The 20,706-nt window shown below is 39.6% G+C and overlaps 1 protein-coding gene across 3 annotated transcripts; it reads left to right on the top strand.

The window, feature by feature from the left end:
• The first annotated feature begins 7,060 nt into the window (after nucleotides 1-7,060).
• Nucleotides 7,061-19,363, top strand: susd4 (sushi domain containing 4). Of its 3 annotated transcripts, none has more exons than XM_063007960.1 (10): nucleotides 7,061-7,143; nucleotides 8,427-8,547; nucleotides 8,719-8,881; nucleotides 10,047-10,247; nucleotides 11,589-11,762; nucleotides 11,877-12,065; nucleotides 14,657-14,848; nucleotides 15,668-15,812; nucleotides 17,271-17,656; nucleotides 18,705-19,363. In XM_063007960.1, exons 3-10 carry the CDS (start codon nucleotides 8,764-8,766, stop codon nucleotides 18,740-18,742), a joined length of 1,443 nt encoding a protein of 480 aa, XP_062864030.1. In that variant the 5' UTR covers nucleotides 7,061-7,143; nucleotides 8,427-8,547; nucleotides 8,719-8,763; the 3' UTR covers nucleotides 18,743-19,363. The 3 variants fall into 3 exon arrangements, with proteins under 3 accessions (XP_062864030.1, XP_062864028.1, XP_062864029.1); XM_063007958.1 differs by having other exon boundaries at nucleotides 10,044-10,247; XM_063007959.1 differs by having other exon boundaries at nucleotides 8,427-8,881; nucleotides 10,044-10,247.
• The last annotated feature ends 1,343 nt before the right edge of the window (nucleotides 19,364-20,706 follow it).

The following is a 20,706-nucleotide window of genomic DNA, read 5'->3' as shown; positions in this document are numbered from 1 at the left end:
GCACATGTCCCACAAGCAGAATGTCAGGACCTTATGCCACCCTCATGGAGTCTATTTCTGACAGTTTGGTCAGAAACATGCACACCAGTAAAACTAAGACTTACCAATTACTCCCAACAAAGGGAACTCACACTTTTGCACCGCAGCCATAATCCTGCAAACAGCCAGTATATTCTGCTCGCTACATCTGAAAAATGACTCTTCTTTGTTTCACTGGCATTAATTACTACTTTTTACTTTTTATCACTGGCAGATATTTCTTAATGTATTGATTGAATAAATATTAAGGAAGCTTATTATTTAAACAGTAGATTTGCCAAAGGCAATCACACTTAAAACTGCCTAAACGGTTGCCACATTCCAGTGTGTTGTATCCACAATCCACATTTTGCTGCACTGTTAATAGAAGGTTAATAGACATGAACCCTTGGTCCTAACTCTACCATGAACTTTCCTGCTATAACAAACACGACAGTCGCTAGCATCTTAGCTTAGCTTGATGCTATACTTGCAAGAGAAAACAGTAGTGCTGCAGTAGTTCACCTTATAATTAAAATGCAAAGGTTTGCTCTCTCTAGAGCAAATTCCATGTTTTGTGAAAAGACTGTTAATTTCTCTACAGGGAACAAGCCTAAATTGTATTGTATTTCTCTGCTAATTTTAGTGCATTTATTTATTCATAGTGAAGAAAATAAGAAATGAAACATGCCGTAACTTATACATGCCCATTTTATGTAAATCTTTTCCAGTAGTTAGCAAAAAAAGTAAAAAGTTTGTTCTTTGCACACTATGTAAAAAATCAACGAAACAGAATTTTCCTATCAGTTTAAAAAAAAAAAATCATGAGACTGTTTGCCTGTGTGCTAAAGTTGGAATACTCCATATTGGTAGTGGAAATAGGAAAATGTACATTTGGAAAAAAATTATTATTAATTAATAATTTCAGTAATCATACATTTACTTATAATACATTTACGTGTTACCCATATTTTACGGGCGGCATGGTGGCTAAGTGGGTAGCACTGTCGCCTCAAAGCAAGAAGGTCCTGGGTCCGATCCCCAGTTGGGGCGGTCCGGGTCCTTTCTGTGTGGAGTTTGCATGTTCTCCCCGTGTCCGCGTGGGTTTCCTCCGGGTTCCTCCAACAGTCCAAAGACATGCAAGTGAGGTGAATTGGAGACACTAAATTGTCCATGACTGTGTTTGATATAACCTTGTGAACTGATGAATCTTAGGTAATAAGTAATACCGTTCCTGTCATGAATGTAACCAAAGTGTAAAACATGACGTTAAAATCCTAATGAACAAACAAACAAACCCATATTTTACAGGTGTCTAGTACCTCTGTCGAGATGCTTGAAATAAACAACAATATTCATTATTTTGGCTTTGTCCCAAAGTGTATAATATCAAGAGATGCAAGCATTCCAACATACCATGTACTACATATTACGTGATTCAACACACTGAATAATGTGGAATAATCAAACCTTCACTGTATGGCAGCAGTATTATTTGTATTCTCAAGTCCTTTATGCTCATTTTTACCTTCTGCTGGGATGAATCAATGTTATATACAATGTCTGTATAATACTTCTGGTGCAGTTGCATTAGTTAGGTGTAACAACATATTTTGGATCATAGTGCTTTTAAGTCCCAACATACCAAGCAGGATTTCTTAGACTTATTATGTACTTGCTGTGTTTCCCCAGGTTTCCACATATTTGCCATAGTAAGAACAATGAAATTTACCAGTGTATATTTTACTGCACTTTCTAATCTTGGTGCCACTGGGTGTCGGTCTTTTGTATATCCCACTAAGGAAACGTTAAGCTGAAAATGTTACAAATCCATCTAGGAGGGGTTTCCTTCCCCTTTCTATCCCTCTCCAATGACTTTTCCTAATGCACCTTCGGCGTTAAAAGTTTGGGACCTCAGCTTCAAAGAGGTTTGTCTTTATTCGGATTCCTTATCTGAAACTAAGTAATGGATTACCACGGAGGGCTCGTATTGTTGATTATTTTAATGTGCTTACATGCGGGAACTACACTGCACTGTGCATGCAGAGAAGATCTGAAAACATGTACCAGTATTGACCGCATGCGGGGCGACTTTAAAACTGCCCAGGAGCAATGTCTGGCAAAGGGAGGGAAACCACAGACGTCCTGGAGTACAGATTTTGCTGCTTTGCTGTCCGACAATACTGGACACTTTTGGATCGGCGCAAAGGAAAAGAGTTCTGCTCGGTGCGTGTCGGTTTCTGGGGTCGGTCAGCAAACGGAACGCTCGTGTGAGGAACGTTTAGACGGTTTTATATGCGACGGAGTTCAATGGCAAAACTGTTGGATAAACAGTCCGTCTGAAGTGCTAATACTGTCTAAAAAAGATTGCTCAATGGCTCCATGTGAGCACCGTTGCAAACTTGGTCGTGCCGGGTATATTTGCTCCTGCTTTCCGAATTACAGACCCAGCAAGAACAGCCCACACAAATGCACCTACTACTGCAACTCGTCCCTGTGCAAACCTCAGTGTCGAGCCCTAGAACCCAGCTGCGAGAAATACTGTTCAGATCTAGGCGGGTCGCAGTGCACAGACACTGGTAAATGCCCGTCAGATTCCGAGTGCGAGCAAAAGTGCACATGCGAGTGTCCGGACGGCTTCGTTAAAGACGAGAAGACGTGCGTGGATATAGACGAATGCGTGTCTAATCACGACTGCAGGCAGCAGTGCAGCAACACGAGGGGAAGTTACAAGTGCTCCTGTCAAACGGGTTACATGCTCGTGAACCGATCTGAATGCGTTCTGCGACTGCGATCACCTAAAGGACTGAATGCCTCGACTTCATCTCCTACCATTGTTCTAACCCCGTCTCTAAATTACACAGCCAGTCAGGCGGGATTAGAAACACCAGTCGAGTATGTTGGGCTTATAGTTTTAATCGTGCTGGCCATACCTGCTCTGATTGCAATTGCTTATTATTTTAAAAATCGTAAATCTAACCCAGGACTGAATAATTGTGACGTTTTGGACAATACCAGGACTCAGGAGGAACTATAGTCTTGTGTTTGCAGTTCTGTATGGGTCATATGCCAATTGTGTGCCTTTATATCTTTGAAATATGTTATTGTTTTTAAAATGTGTTAAACACCCCTATTTATTCATTCATGTATTTTCACTAATCACTTTCCTGAGCTTAATCCATTGTGGATACAGAATTGTGATATACCATATACGTTACCATTCTGTTTAACTTATCCTCGAGAACAACTTTATCTGATCATGTTTGACTCCAAGGTGCCAAGGTGGGAATACACTCTGGACAGGGAACCAATTCATTTCAGGCGATTATATACTCACTCACTTAACTGCTGATCCCCAGGTGGGTCCTTTCTGTGTGGAGTTTGCATGTTCTCCCCGTGTCTGCGTGGGTTTACTCCGGAGCTCCGGTTTCCTCCCACAGTCCAAAGACATGCAAGTGAGGTGAACTGGAGACACTAAATTGTCCATGACTGTGTTCGATATAACCTTGTGTGAACTGATGAACCTTGTGTAACGAGTAACTACCGTTCCTGTCATGAATGTAACCAAAGTGTAAAACATGACGTTAAAATCCTAATAAACAAACAAACAAACAAACATTTACGAGAAATCTGGAGGACAACCATGCTAACATTAGGAGAATGTGCCAAATTCCACAGTGATTCGAGGTGAGGTTTGAACCCAGGTCTCCAGAACTCTGGAGCTGTGCAGCATCCACAATACCTGCAGAGCCAAAGAGAACAAGCAAAACTGATAAATACAGTAAAAACAGAACCAGTTACGTCACTGAATTTGTATCAAGCAGAGGATAAGAATAACTTATACTCCTCAGACCCACATTTTTTGTAAGAAATCAAATCATGCACCATCTTCTTTATGCCACCACACTGATTTTTATGTAGTCCATTGCTTAAGACAAATTTATATTGTATTATATATTCATAGGCATTTAGCAGACACTTTTATCCAAAGTGACTTACAATTGTGACTGCATACATTGCAAGCAATTGAGAGTTAAGGGCCTTGCTCAAGGGCCCAACAGTGGCAACCTGGCAGATATGGGGCTTGATCCAGCGACCTTCCGATTACTAGTCCAGTATCTTAGCCACTGAGCTACCTCTGCCTGGTCTATGTTTTGTAGCTACGGTTTTGGAGAAAAATAACATTTGAAAGCACTGGCATTACACTAATATGACATTAATATTATTTTATTAATAATAATAAAATAAACATGCTACCAGATTGTCTGTGAACTCTGTTAACCCACAATCTTTTAAGCACAATTTTTTAACGATATTTAATTGTCCTTTGTGTTCTTTTTACAAGCCAGTGAAAAATAGTTTTGATTTCTTTAAAAGCTTTTTGTATTACTTCAATTTTTTGAGTGCATGGATTTTTTACTTTGTGCCAACCATGCCTATTACCTCCCAACCAACCTCATGGTTATTCATTTTTCTGGACATTTACTGTGTGTAGTTAAACTTTCATTTGCTGCTAGTTTGATTATCCTAATGTATGAGCATAGTTGTTGGAGGCCATTATTTGCCTTACATGTTGACATAATGTATGATTGTTACAATTAAAAAAGTAATACAAATATACATCAGTCTTTTTTATTTTGCAAGCTAAGCATTATACATTATATAAAATTTTACATTATACATTATATAAAATTTTACCCATATTACAATTTACACAGACCATACACTATATGGACTAAAAAAAGTAAAGTACTAAGACACCCCTTCTAATAATCAAATTAGTGTGTTTCAACCACAACAATTGCTAACAGGTGTAACGAATTAATTATATAAAGGAAATAATATGCTTCCCACTTAGCATCAACAGTTTGTTGAAAGTCATTTTCTGTTCAAACATGATTGTGCCCCTCTGCACAATCATGTAAGGTCTATAAACATATGAAAAAAAAGCTTGGTTTGAAGAAACTCCAGTGGCCTGCACAGAGCCCTGGAATGAACTGGAACATCAGTTGGGGCTTTCCTGACTAACATCACAGTAATTTGTGCAAATTCAGTAATAAGCCGGGGTCATACAAATGTGCTTTTTACTGAATTGGCACAAATTCTTACAGACATGCTATGAAGTCTTGTGAGAAGCCTTCTCAGAGGAGTGGTTGTTGTTATAGCTGAAAAGATCAGATAAAGGTCACTCTATTCTAATATATCTTGTTTTTGAAATAGGATGTCCAACTAGCTCATGGTTAGGTGTCCAAATACTTTTGGTCATAGTGTAGATGACTCAAAAACTTTACAGCCTGACAAACAGTAGGAGGGACAAGCCACAAACCGCAGACAGATTGTTGGGCTAGTGGACATGAAGTCTGTGGCATCTGGTACAGATTAACAGAAGGGCTACTGCGGCCCAGATTGCTGATCGCAGAATTTAATACTGGTGATAAGGTGAATGTTTCACAACACACATTGAACTATTTTGTGTATGGGGTTGCATAATCGCAGGCTAGTCAAAATGCCTATGATTACTCCTTTCCACCAATGAAAGCACCTACAGTTGGCCTGCTGGCACTGAAGCTGGACGTTGGAGCAATGGAAGGTGACCGGTCTGACAAATCCTGATTTTTCATGTGGACAACCAGACTCGTGCATCATAAGAGAAGAGTTGGCACCAGGATGCACATTGTGTAAAAAGCTGAAGGACCCGCTACAGGAACACTTCAGATGTCTTGTGGAGTCCATGTCTCAGAGCTGTTTTCACTGCATATTAGATTGGTGGTCCTGATGTTTTGGCTCGTTAGTGTTTGTTTGTTTATAATAATAATAATAATAATAATAATGTTACACTTATATAGCGCTTTTCACAAAACCCAAGGTCGCTTTACATACAAAAATAACAATCACACCGAACTAGCAGGGGAGGAATGGGGAAAGTGCAGAGAAAAGAGATGGGTTTTTAGTAAAGTTTTAAATTTAGATAGAGAAGTAGTAGAACCTAGTGAGGATGGAAGAGAGTTCCAAAGCGAAGGGGCAGCAACACTGAAAGATCGGCCACCCATGGTGCTCAGTCTGAACCTGGGAACCACTAGGAGACCGGCATCTGATGACCTTAGGTTACAGGAAGGAATTGTAGAAACAGGACCCAAACCATGGAGTGCCTTATAGGTGAGAAGTAGGATTTTGTACTGTATGCGCATGGTATTGGGCAGCCAGTGAAGCTGCTCCAGGACTGGGTTGATGTGATTAGACTTCTTTGTATGGGTTAAGATCTGTGCAGCAGAATTCTGGACTATTTGCAAGGGGTGTATTGATTTGGAGGGAAGCCCTCCAATTGCAATAGTCCAGCCGAGAAGTCACAAAAGCATGGAAATTAGGATTTTAACGTCATGTTTTACACTTTGGTTACATTCATGACAGGAATAGTAGTTATTCATTACACAAGATTCATCAGTTCACACAGGGTTATATCGAACACAGTCTTGGACAATTTAGTATCTCCAGTTTACCTCACTTGCATGTCTTTGGACTGTTGGAGGAAACCGAAGCACCCGAATTAAACCCACGCAGACACGGGGAGAACATGCAAACTCCACACAGAAAGGATCCGGACCGCCCCACCTGGGGGTCATTAGAGCAGTGATAGCTCAGTGGTTAAGGTACTGGACCAGTAATCAAAAGGTTGCCGGTTCAAACCCAACCACCACCAAGTTGCCACTGTTGGGCCTCTGGGCAAGGCCCTTAACCCTCAATTGCTCAAAAAAACATCATGTTCAGTCATAATTGTAAGTCGCTTTGGATAAAAGCGTCTGCTAAAAGCCGAAAAGGTAAATGAAATGTAAATGTAGTGTATAACATATTATAAAAACAAAACAATTGTGTGATAATGATATCTGCGGTTGGTGCTGTAACTTGTGATCAGTTAAGTGCTTTTACAGGACACATTATATGACATGTTTACTGGCTGTGGAACATGACATTTAGTGTGTGGGTGAACTGGACTTTACTGCATGCCACTTGAGTTGTACTTTGCACTGTAAATTACAACAAAAAATGTCTTTGTCACGAGGAACAACAGCTTGTTTTTCTGCTGAACTACCGTCTAACAATCAGAAAGTGGAAGGACATAGTGGTGAGGTGAGTATTTCCCAGAGGTGGAAAGTAACGAATTACATTTACTCGCGTTACTCTAATCGAGTAGTTTTTTGGTGTACTTGTACTTTTTAAAGTAGATTTTACAAAAAGTAATTTTACTTTTACTTAAGTATGTTTTGTATTAAGAATTATAATTCGCTACATTTTAAATAACATCCGTTACTGAGTAAAATAAACGCTGCAGTAAATTCTGCGATGGTGAGTCGGATCTTTTGGCTCGGTTCCTTTTAAAGAGCCGTTCAAAAAAATGGCTCTTCATTCTTTTGTACAGGTAGCGAGGCAACGACTCCCAAAGGCACGACTCGGTTCCTTTCGTTCATTTTAAAGAGCCGTTCAATAGAATCGAGTCGTTCACGAACGACCCATCACTAGTGGTTATACAGTTAAAAAAAGTTTTATGGAATGGTCTGTACTAAAATAAAGCAATAAGCCACGAGAGGCCGTGCATTACTGTGATTTTAGCACGGGGATGACGTTTTTGGCACGACGCGAAGCGGAGTGCCTAAAACTTCTTTCCCCGTGCTAAAATCTTAACAGTAATGCACGGTCTCGAGTGGCTTATTGCTTTTATAAAACGGCGGTCAACATAAAATATAATAAATACAACAATGTTTAATTCATAAATGTATTTATTGTGTATAAACTTACAATAAAGCATTCTTCCGCGACGCAAAATAGTTCGATTAACAGTGAGGGCGAAAATAACATTAATTTTTTCTATTCAGTGGCGTATTAATATGGAATGATGTGAGGTGGTCCTAGGTGTGAGTTTATCGGGGATTTTACAACGGCTTCGAACGCGGCTCAGCCAATCAGATTTTAGGACCGGAACTATCCGTTTTATAATGACACATTACACATCCCTGAATGTTTTAAATGTTGTATCAACATGTTTTTTCTATTATATTTGAATAAAAAACAACTATTGTGAGATTTATATCCACTTGTCACCCTCTCCTGTTAAAAAAAGTAACTAAGTAACGTTTACTCTGAGTACATTTTAAATGAGTTACTTTTTACTTGAGTAGATTTTTAGACTAGTAACTTTACTCGTACTTAAGTAAAAATTCATTAAAGTAATAGTACTTTTACTTGAGTACAATATTTTAGTACTCTTTCCACCTCTAGTATTTCCTTACTTCTGTTTTGAAGTTGATGAGGAGAGAGTGAAGTGTGTGTGTGTGTGTGTGTGTGTGTGTGTGTGTGTGTGTGTGTGTGTGTGTGTGTGTGTGTGTGTGTGTGTGTGTGTGTGAATTCCTATACAGCTCCAGGTTTAAAACGCAGTAAGCTGACGCGGTTTTCATCATCGACTGAGCTGAACGCTGAATGGAAAGAAAAACACGCTGCGCTATACAGGCCTGAGAGGAACAAAACATGCTAATATAGGTGTTTAAATAAATATGACTCTCAGCTGTACATCTTTATTACTAAACGTGCAGTATGGAGCTTAATGTCCTGTGCCAGTGTCTCGCAGGTCTCTAGGGGACTGTTAAACCGACAAAGCGGATTTCCGACATTAACAATCTACATGCTTTGTTCTTATCGTTGTTGTTCCAGAGCGTTAAAATCCGATGAATCGGACCAAGTGAAAAATGAATCATCATGAAGGTAGACAGGAAAACGTCTGGCTTTTTCCGTATTGCTCCCAACGTACCGTTGCTTTTCCTACTCAGCATCCTTCCTCTTCAGTCGGTTACCGCCTTCCCGGAGCCTGCCGTAGGTAAGAAAGCTCAGCGCTGGAACGCACTTCATTGTTTTGCTAATGATACACTAGCCTGTATGAACAACAGCCTACATCTTCACTAGCTGAGCGTTGCTAACTTGCAGTAAGAACAGTGTTTGATAAACTTAAGAGTTTTTTGGTAGTATTTATTTAATTAATCTGGATACAATTCGATATTAAAGCTTAAATGTATCGAACACGGTGTCCTGCACCACTATATCATACTTAACAAATATAACAGTGGCAAGGTGATAATGCCCCCTTTCTCCAAAAAAAAAATCCCTTAATTTATTAATATGAGGATATTATTAAGCAGATATTTATGAAGTAAAATATTCTTTCATGAATAAGATAAGCTTTTTTACATACACCTTGGGCAGCACGGTGGCTGAGTGGGTAGCACTGTCGCCTCACATCAAGAAGGTCCTGGGTATGATCCCCAGGTGGGGCGGTCCGGGTCCTTTCTGTGTGGAGTTTCTGTGTGCATGTCCTCCCCGTGTCCGCGTGGGTTTCCTCCGGGTGCTCCGGTTTCCTCCCACAGTCCAAAGACATGCAAGTGAGGTGAATTGGAGATACTAAATTGTCCAGGACTGTGTTCGATATAACCTTGTGAACTGATGAACCTTGTGTAATGAGTAACTGTCATGAATGTTCCTGTCATGAATGTAACCAAAGTGTAAAACATAACGTTAAAATCCTTATAAACAAACAAACATACACCTTAAATAAAAACAACGGAATACATCAAAAAACAATTTCACCTAAAATGCAAATTATTCAGTTACACAGAGAAGAAAAAAGGCTCACTGGAAGTAAATGTAATGATGATTTTTAAACCTACACTACACAAAAAACCCTATATTGTATGATTAATCTTTTGTTGTACCTGGTAACATTATAGACTGGCAATAACTTAGTGTATTCCAATAAACAAAGTTTTATAGGACGGCTGAAAGAATGTTTCTCCCATAAAATATCTGTGCGGATATATCCAGCCCTGAGGTACACTATAACTTTCTGATTTATGACCTACATTTTTATGTGCATTGTGTTTTCTGCTACACCGCTCTTGTCTTAGTCATGCGGTGTTTCAGGTGTGACCTTTGATTAGGAAACAGGATGCATCAGTTTTTCAGTAATCGTTGTGTGTAATTTCCAGTAGAGCAGTTTTGCAGAGACCTGGGTGTTCCTGAACATGGAAAAAGGACACCGAAAACTGGCGTGTTCTTTGAGAACGCAGTGGTCAGATTCTCCTGTATGGACGGATACAGATTAAAAGGACCAGCAAAAATGACTTGTGTTCGCTTCCATAATGGATCGATGGGATGGAGACCAAGCCTTAAACCAGTGTGCCTTCCAGATGGTAAGAGTTAGAGTAATAGTGTAATACAGAAATCACAACAATATGCATAATATTATTACTCGAATAATATAAAATAAAGCATACTCTCTGCTATACCTGACACTGACTGACTGAGGTGCAGTTTAAAATGTCAGCATGTGTTGAAGTTCTCTTTCATTTTAATATACTCGTTCCTGTTTACTATTTTAAGCCATAAGCTGGACCAAATTAACACCTACATCTTTAAACCTGTTTAAATCCATACAGGAGATATAAACACTCTATAAACACTGACAAAACAATTAAACTGTGTTATGCAAAGAGAAAACCATCTATTAATTTTGGGCAGAAACACAGGCAAGTTCTCTAGGCCTGAACCAAAAGGCAGTGGAAACAACAGATTTCAGCCACATTTCAGCTTGTTTTTGAGAAAAAACAGACTTGGATTCTAGTGCCAAGGATGAAAAAGTCCAGACTGTTACCAACAAAAAGTGCAAAAAGCAACATCTGCTCCTAGTGCATGTGTGATCTGCATATATTTTAAGGTACCATTGATGCGAAGGCTTATATTGGTATTTTGGAAACACATATTCTTCCATTAAGACTATGTCTTTTCCTAAGAACTTCAGCAGGATAGTGCCAGGCCTCATTCTGCACGAGTTACAGCAGTATGGATTCGTAGACATAGAGTGTGTGCTTGAGTGGCCTGCCTGCATTCCAGATCTGTCTCCTATTAACATGTGTGGTGCATCAATCAGACAACAGGAACCACATACTGTTGAGCAGCCAAGGTCTTGTATACAGCAACAATGGGCAAAAATAATACTTGCTAAACTGCAACAATTAGTATCTTCAATTCCCAAATGATTAAAAAGTATAGTTTAAAAAAGCTGATGTGACCCAGTGGTAAACATGCCTAGCTATTTTTAAGTGAGTTGCAGGCATCAATTTCTACATTTGTTGAGATTAAACAAATATAATTTTGTCATTGGCAACACTAAACATCTTTTGTCATTTAGTCTGTTATATAAAGGTTTGAGTGAATAACCAAATTACAAATGAACCTATCAGCGCTTATGAGTCACAGGTGGCTCTTCTGCTGACCCATTTTATTATACAGTAAATGTCACAAGTAAGAGACGAAATAAACTGAAAAAGGCTTTAAAAGCTATGCAGACAAACTCTTTGCATTAATCCTGACTTTTAGTGACGCATGCTTAAAAATGGAAATAGAAACTGCATACATGCATGCAAATGTATGCAGTTTCAAGTGTTTGACACATTCAGTTACTGTTAAAGTGCAAAAATATGACAAACATAAATCATGCTTCAGTTATTAACAACAAATTATTTCCTCTATAGACTGTCTTCCCCCGTATGTTGAGGATGCTGATATTGTTAATAAGACCTACAGGCCAGGAGATAAACTTATCATCAGCTGTCATGAGGGATTTCAAATCCGCTATCCTGACACAGATAACATGGAATCGGTTTGCCAAGAGGATGGAACATGGGACAATCAGCCAATCTGTCAAGGTATTGTGTAATCAGACTCTTACTGTAGGAAGCCACACAGAATAGTCTTTAACAAAGGATGCAATTATTTACATCTGTGCATGAACAATCTTTTAGTCTTTGTTTTTATTTCAGGCTGCCTGCGTCCTTTGATTTCTCCTCATAGTTACATGAACATTTCTGAGACCGAGTTCTCTGTGCCAGTCGGAACGATAGTACACTACCAGTGTTTCCCTGGCTACAAGCTGGAGGGAGCAGAATTACTGGAATGCATGTATAACCTCATCTGGTCAGATGTACCACCCCGGTGCCTTGATGTTGAAGGTGAACTGGTTTTTAATTTGTGCAATCACATAAAATATTGACTACTATTTTTTAAATGTTAGAGTTTATCAATACTTTACTAAAACTTGACCTGATTTTAACATTTTAATGATTTCTGCAATTTCTGTTTTTTTTTTTATGGCAATTCAGATTTCTTTGTCCAAAAATATATGCAGGGTCAAAAAATATAGCAACTTAAAAAGTTCTATAAGTACTATATATGGCCAAAAGTATGCAGACAGCCATTTAAATATTGAGTTTAGGGGATTTAGCCACAATCATTGCTTACAGGTATATATGATCAACTATATAAAATAAATAATATGCCTCCAAATTTGTTTGTTGGAGAAGGCCCTTTCCTGTTCTAGCATGTCTGTGCCCCTACATATCTTGACAAGTTTGGAGTAAAGGAACTCTAGTGGCCTGTCAGAAGTCTCTAAGTCTATGGCGATGTAAAGCTAGCTTGACTGTGAACAACTGTTCCAGCAGTTACTAATTTAGGACAGATCTGGGTTTTTTTTGTATTAAATATATATATAATTTTTTATATATATATATATATATATATATATATATATATATATATATATATATATATATATATATATATATAGGTACATGAATGTCATTGATTATATTCAAATTTAATTAATAACAAGGGATTAGGAGGCGATGTCAGGATAGAACGGTCTACACCATATATATACAGGGGTTGGACAAAATAACTGAAACACCTGTCATTTTAGTGTGGGAGGTTTCATGGCTAAATTGGACCAGTCTGGTGGCCAATCTTCATTAATTGCACATTGCACCAGTAAGAGCGGAGTGTGAAGGTTCAATTAGCAGGGTAAGAGCACAGTTTTGCTCAAAATATTGCAATGCACACAACATTATGGGTGACATACCAGAGTTCAAAAGAGGATAAATTGTTGGTGCACGTCTTGCTGGCGCATCTGTGACCAAGACAGCAAGTCTTTGTGATGTATCAAGAGCCACGGTATCCAGGGTAATGTCAGCATACCACCAAGAAGGACAAACCACATCCAACAGGATTAACTGTGGACGCAAGAGGAAGCTGTCTGAAAGGGATGTTCGGGTGCTAACCCGGATTGTATCCAAAAAACATAAAACCACGGCTGCCCAAATCACGGCAGAATTAAATGTGCACCTCAACTCTCCTGTTTCCACCAGAACTGTCCGTCGGGAGCTCCACAGGGTCGATATACACGGCCGGGCTGCTATAGCCAAACCTTTGGTCACTCGTGCCAATGCCAAACGTCGGTTTCAATGGTGCAAGGAGCGCAAATCTTGGGCTGTGGACAATGTGAAACATGTATTGTTCTCTGATGAGTCCACCTTTACTGTTTTCCCCACATCCGGGAGAGTTACGGTGTGGAGAAGCCCCAAAGAAGCGTACCACCCAGACTGTTGCATGCCCAGAGTGAAGCATGGGGGTGGATCAGTGATGGTTTGGGCTGCCATATCATGGCATTCCCTTGGCCCAATACTTGTGCTAGATGGGCGCGTCACTGCCAAGGACTACCGAACCATTCTGGAGGACCATGTGCATCTAATGGCGGTGCCGTGTATCAGGATGACAATGCACCAATACACACAGCAAGACTGGTGAAAGATTGGTTTGATGAACATGAAAGTGAAGTTGAACATCTCCCATGGCCTGCACAGTCACCAGATCTAAATATTATTGAGCCACTTTGGGGTGTTTTGGAGAAGCGAGTCAGGAAACGTTTTCCTCCACCAGCATCACGTAGTGACCTGGCCACTATCCTGCAAGAAGAATGGCTTAAAATCCCTCTGACCACTGTGCAGGACTTGTATATGTCATTTCCAAGACGAATTGACGCTGTATTGGCCGCAAAAGGAGGCCCTACACCATACTAATAAATTATTGTGGTCTAAAACCAGGTGTTTCAGTTATTTTGTCCAACCCCTGTATATATATAATTAAACCAGTATTAAAAAGCCCATGATACATTTATTATGAGTAATGAATAAATATTATCTAATCATTCAGTCAGAAAAAAGACCAAAAAAAAAAAGTCGCAAAAATCATTGAGATATTAGCGGGACATACAGTACATGCCCCATTGTAGTGTATAAAAGCTTTTGAATTCAATTGTTACTTAATGGTGCTTTAGTAATTGTACTGTATGGTCTAAATTGGGACCTGGGCTCATATTTTGCTATTACATACGGTCTTCTGAAAAGTATCCAGGGTACCATGGCATGCTTCCATTTTCCTGAAACATGCAAGAGGTGAATTGGTGGTTCTAAATTGTACCTATGTGTGAGTGAGTCTGTAATGCCTTAATGATAATAAATTGGCACCCTGTTCTCTGTGTAACTGCCTTACAGCGAATGTTTCCAGGTGCTCCGGACCCACTGCCACGCCAATTAAGATGAAGTGGTTACCAATACATGCATACTTTATATTGGAGTTAATTTATGGTTTTAATTTTACTGAGAATAGTCAAAATGTGTAAAGTTACTAAAATATAGAACATCAAGCATTATCATATATTAAAAATGTTATAATAAAATATTTTTCTCAATCTTTGATGTCTTTACAGCATGTCCTTTACCTCCAATGATAGAACATGGAGATTATGTGTGCCACCCACATCCATGTAACCGCTACATACATGGGACTGTTGTAGAATTCTACTGCGATTCTGGCTATTCTTTAGCAAATGACTACAAATACATCACCTGTCAGTATGGGCAGTGGTTTCCTCAGATGCACATCTACTGTGTTCAAGACGGTAGGTCTTACAAAGTTGTAGAAAAGCCATTATCAGTATATATTTTTTTCAAATCTAAAATACATTCCTAGCATGAAAGAAAGTACTGAGACAATATCTGTAAGCAATTTTTTCTTTCTTGGCTATTCTAGAACGACATTCAAAAAAGTGAATTTCACTGCGTCACTGCCATAACAATCAGTATATTTTCATCAAGATACATCAATAAATTTCTGCCTTGCAAAAGATGCTGTAATCAGCTGTAGGTGCAAGTATTAAGTGGTGAAAAAATCTAATAAAAACATTTCAGACCTAAAGCATTACGCCACACAACCTTAGGGAACTGGACCACAAAGTGCCAAACGTCTGTAGCATGCACTATTGAATTCCAGAAGCCGCACTCAGCACAAGAACTGTTTTTAGAGCACATTGGATTAGGTTTCCAAGATGAAGCAGCCTCAGACAGTGCAATGCTAAGTATCAGCGAGAATAGAGTATACAGCAAATCACTATTTCTCTATACAGAGAAAACGTATTCTCTTGTGCTGGACCCCTTAGTTCAGAAAATGTAGGGAAAAGACTTTCCTGAGGAAGTGGGCATTGTTTAGCAGCATAAGGGGACAAACTCCGCATGAATGATCATTGTTATTCAATCATTCGGCCATGTGTGTCCCCTAGGTGAAAATCATTTTCTAAGTCAAACATGACCAATTTTCTTATTAAATCAGATGTTCGAATGAAGAAAATAAGTATGTTAAAAGAATAGGACATCCACAACTAAGATCAAGAACTAATCCTGGCAAAACACACAAGTAATTAATCCCTGATTTATTCTCTCAGAGGCCACCTGGCCAAGCTTTCAGGAATCCTTACTGAGCGCATGGAAACCGGTGGCCTTCACTGCATCCAGTGTGCTGTTAGCACTGTTTCTAATCATAATGGCAAAGGTGACCCACTGCAAACGCAAGATCAATCAGAACTCGAGGTACAGTATTGCATATGTGGTATCTGATTTAATAATATATACAGGGGTTGGACAAAATAACTGAAACACCTGTCATTTTAGTGTGGGAGGTTTCATGGCTAAATTGGACCAGTCTGGTGGCCAATCTTCATTAATTGCACATTGCACCAGTAAGAGCAGAGTGTGAAGGTTCAATTAGCAGGGTAAGAGCACAGTTTTGCTCAAAATATTGCAATGCACACAACATTATGGGTGACATACCAGAGTTCAAAAGAGGACAAATTGTTGGTGCACGTCTTGCTGGCGCATCTGTGACCAAGACAGCAAGTCTTTGTGATGTATCAAGAGCCACGGTATCCAGGGTAATGTCAGCGTACCACCAAGAAGGACAAACCACATCCAACAGGATTAACTGTGGACGCAAGAGGAAGCTGTCTGAAAGGGATGTTCGGGTGCTAACCCGGATTGTATCCAAAAAACATAAAACCACGGCTGCCCAAATCACGGCAGAATTAAATGTGCACCTCAACTCTCCTGTTTCCACCAGAACTGTCCGTCGGGAGCTCCACAGGGTCGATATACACGGCCGGGCTGCTATAGCCAAACCTTTGGTCACTCGTGCCAATGCTACACGTCGGTTTCAATGGTGCAAGGAGCGCAAATCTTGGGCTGTGGACAATGTGAAACATGTATTGTTCTCTGATGAGTCCACCTTTACTGTTTTCCCCACATCCGGGAGAGTTACGGTGTGGAGAAGCCCCAAAGAAGCGTACCACCCAGACTGTTTCATGCCCAGAGTGAAGCATGGGGGTGGATCAGTGATGGTTTGGGCTGCCATATCATGGCATTCCCTTGGCCCAATACTTGTGCTAGATGGGCGCGTCACTGCCAAGGACTACCGAACCATTCTGGAGAACCATGTGCATCCAATGGCGGTGCCGTGTATCAGGATGACAATGCACCAATACACACAGCAAGACTGGTGAAAGATTGGTTTGATGAACATGAAAGTGAAGTTGAACATCTCCCATGGCCTGCACAGTCACCAGATCTAAATATTATTGAGCCACTTTGGGGTGTTTTGGAGAAGCGAGTCAGGAAACGTTTTCCTCCACCAGCATCACGTAGTGACCTGGCCACTATCCTGCAAGAAGAATGGCTTAAAATCCCTCTGACCACTGTGCAGGACTTGTATATGTCATTTCCAAGACGAATTGACGCTGTATTGGCCGCAAAAGGAGGCCCTACACCATACTAATAAATTATTGTGGTCTAAAACCAGGTGTTTCAGTTATTTTGTCCAACCCCTGTATGTATACAGTTCCCTCCAAAAGTATTGGCTGCCCTGTTAAAGATGAGTGAAAAGGGTTTTAATCAAGACATAATTATAATTTGTAAACAAATTGTGCCACTTTTATATGCATGGCTAGATATTCTTAGAAAAAATTTAACAAGCATTTATATTTTATGTTCTTTTAGTCAAGTTCAGGAGGATGCCAGGGGTCCAAACGTTATAGTAGTGGACGGTGTAGCCATTCCCCTTCCTTCCTACGAGGAGGCAGTCAGCTGTACAGTGTACCAGACTCCACCAGTGCTGCCCCCTGGAGGCTCAGAAAACACACAACTTTCAGAAGATCAAGATCCTCCTTCATATCCCGGACCTGTAGAAAGTCAGCATGATGCTCCATTTGACATTGGAGAGGGTGAGACGTGCGACAGCGTCTCAGACACATCAGAATGTCTTCAACCCATGCATCCGTCATTTTCACATGATGTAGGATTGAGCAACATGTCTGAGAAGACCAACGTGATCACATCCATGGAGGAGACAGCTTCTACAAGTCCTAGCATAGATATTGCAGATGGTAAGCAGGCTACATTTTTGCTGTCATTATTTTTCATACGTTTTTAAACATGCAAGACTATGTTAGGCTCATTTTTAAATGCCATGTCAGATGAATTCCAAACGTTAGGAAATAGTGTTGTACCATCATTTCAACACTCACTTACCCTAGCAGTGTACTCTCTGTAAAGATTAATATCAGATACGACATGGCTTATTCATTCTTGAAAGATGTGTCTGATGAAATCATTTTAAATTATTGCAAACGTCTATGGAAAAATATGTCTCTGAAGTATGAGGATTGCAAAACACTTTAAACACACACATTTTTACTAAAATAGAAAAACAAAAACATTTTATATTTTTGGAAAGTTTGTTTGTTTGTTAGGATTTTAACGTCATATTTTACACTTTGGTTACATTCATGACAGAAACGGTAGCTACTCATTTCACAAGGTTATATCGAACACAGTCATGGACAGTTTAGTGTCTCCAATTCACCTCACTTGCATGTCTTTGGACTGTGGGAGGAAACCGGAGCACCCAGAGGAAACCCACACAGACACAGGGAGAACATGCAAACTCCACAGAGAAAGTACCCAGACCGCTCCACCTGGGGCTCGAACCCAGGACCTTCTTGCTGTGAGGCAACAGTGCTACCCACTTGGCACCGTGCCACCCTTTTGGAAAGTAATGATTATTTAAAATCTACATAAAACCTTAAGTTTTTTAAAATTGCTCTGTGTTTTACTGAATGACCAAGATCTTTTGGCGTGCCGCCCTGGAAAGCTTCAGGTGCCACCCCTGGTAATCATACCACCATTTGAAAACTACTGCTCTAGAGAAAGCATACATTCTAATTCACAATCAATTTATATTGAATTTAACAGTTAACATTTCCTCTCTCTAAATCAAACAAAACTAATCCAGGGGCTTATGTCTTTAATTGCAATAGCTGACGTCAAACCTATTAATCTACAGCAGTGAAATAAATGCAAGTCTACTATACTGAACAAGCCTGAACAGCACCCAAGTGTACTAAACTGTTTTTCTATGTTGTCGTTCTTCAGAAATTCCTCTCGTGGAGGGTGGTGAAGAGTACTGCTGATACTGTGGATCTCCACCCTGCATAATATTATTATGATTATTATTATATGTATCCTAACTGCTGCATTCAAGTGTTTCAACACTCCATAATAGTTTATCTAATGCCATATTTATTTCTCTTACATATTAGCTGATATTAAGGACAATACATAATACATTAACCTGGCAATAGAGGCAATAAGTCATATTTGTAATACCTCATGCTTAGATCATGAGAAAAACTATGCATTTGTTATTGAAGCAATTCTTTCAGTATGAAGCTTACATTTTCAAACAAATACAGCAGTTACCAAAGGGTAAAATTACATATTTGATCTAGGCATAAGATCTAAATAATACATTTGATTAGTTACCTGTGTATGGCAAGCTTTCAAATGATAAAGCCTATTGAAATAAACTGCTTTTAGTTCACTAGAAAATCTGTACTTCTGTTCTAATTCTGAGCTGATTGTAAACGCTGCATTCACATAAAATTATATTACATAATATTTCACAAGTGTATACTAAAATTAATGGTTTTTATTTGTTTATGAAGTACAAAATGATAATAGGAAAGAAGTCTCACAATTCATATTGCAATTTGTTCAGGCAAAAACACAATAAATCGACTTCTTCAACAATATGTCTGATTTTAATTAATCAGCTATGAAGCAGATACTGTGGGTGCTGCAAGAGTACGAATTTTTCTCTTTAGTCATAGTTTCATACCAAACCCCTTTAGTATGTTCTTCCCATGGGTTTTCTCTCACCCACCAACTGCAGTAGTAGTAGTTGTTTGTATATTTCACATCAATTACACTGTGTTCCCCTTGTTTTCTTTACAACCAGAAATATCCTTCTGCGTTCCCTCCATTTCATCAACATGAATCACTGACAGACAGGACAGAAAAACACCTCTTTGTGCTTATTGGTTAAAAGGGGGAGGAAACGGAAGCACCCGGAGGAAACAGACACGGGGAGAACATGCAAACTCCACACAGAAAGGACTTGGACCGCCCCACCTGGGGATCAAACCCAGGACCTTCTTGCTGTGAGGCGACAGTGCTACTCACTTAGCCACCGTGTCGTGGTGGGCTAGTGTAATCACCTGCTGTATATTAATAACCTGCTGTATACTGTAAATAAGTAACTGCCTCATCCAGGTACGTTGATCTGTCCAACGACATGACAAATGTATAAAAAAATTCTCTGATGCTATTTGGTGAAAACAATGAGAGTCAATTGTCAACTTTCACTTGTAGTTTGCCACACTGTTCCGCCTACAAGACAGGTACAGGTACAAGAGAACAGAACTCAGATTAATTACATCCTAACAGTCAATAATGCACACACATGCCTCAGTAAAGATTGTGACTCCATGATGTTGACGCTAAAGCTCAGATTTAAATGGAAGCAACTGCTGTTGGACCTTCAAAAACTCTGAAATTACCAGTTCAAGTACCAATACCAAGTGTAGGTTGCCAACTAGAGAGACTTGAGGAACCACACACACCAGACTGACTGTGGTAGCAGATGAAGAGTGTCATGCTAAAAGCTGCTACAAAAACAGTACAGAGGAACTGCAACAAATGCGCTAACTGGATTTCCAGTGACCCCTTCGATTGGAAAAGCAAGAGAGAAGCGAGAAGCAAAAACAAAGTCCCCTGATGAATACAGAAAACCTCAACATGAAGTGCAGAAGATGCTCAGAAGAGATAAACAAGCTGAGTTGGATTTATTATGCAGTGAGCTGGAAGAAAATGCAAAAAGGCCACAGCAGACCGTACCATTCCAGTCTCAAACTAAAGTTATCAAGGACAACAATAGGAAGAAATGTGTTCAACCTAAGGATGGAAAGACAACTGTGAAGAATTGTACAATGGTGAAAAGAGAACATACAGATTAAGAAAAGGAACCACCACCACCACCACGAATGAAGAGCTCAAAGTGTGCCATGCCAGAACTGGCTAAGCAAAACACATCTTG

This window comes from Trichomycterus rosablanca, chromosome 13 (genome assembly GCF_030014385.1).
Source record: "Trichomycterus rosablanca isolate fTriRos1 chromosome 13, fTriRos1.hap1, whole genome shotgun sequence".
Taxonomy (NCBI): domain Eukaryota; kingdom Metazoa; phylum Chordata; class Actinopteri; order Siluriformes; family Trichomycteridae; genus Trichomycterus; species Trichomycterus rosablanca.
This window is presented reverse-complemented; position numbering and strand designations above follow the sequence as displayed.

Bases quoted from the DNA above. Each gene is read 5' to 3' on its own strand.
- susd4 (XM_063007958.1), top strand. From the start codon at position 8,764: ATGAAGGTAGACAGGAAAACGTCTGGCTTTTTCCGTATTGCTCCCAAC. The intron at 12,066-14,656 runs GTGAACTGGTTT...ATGTCTTTACAG, and splicing joins CCGGTGCCTTGATGTTGAAG to CATGTCCTTTACCTCCAATG. The intron at 15,813-17,270 runs GTACAGTATTGC...ATGTTCTTTTAG, and splicing joins AAGATCAATCAGAACTCGAG to TCAAGTTCAGGAGGATGCCA.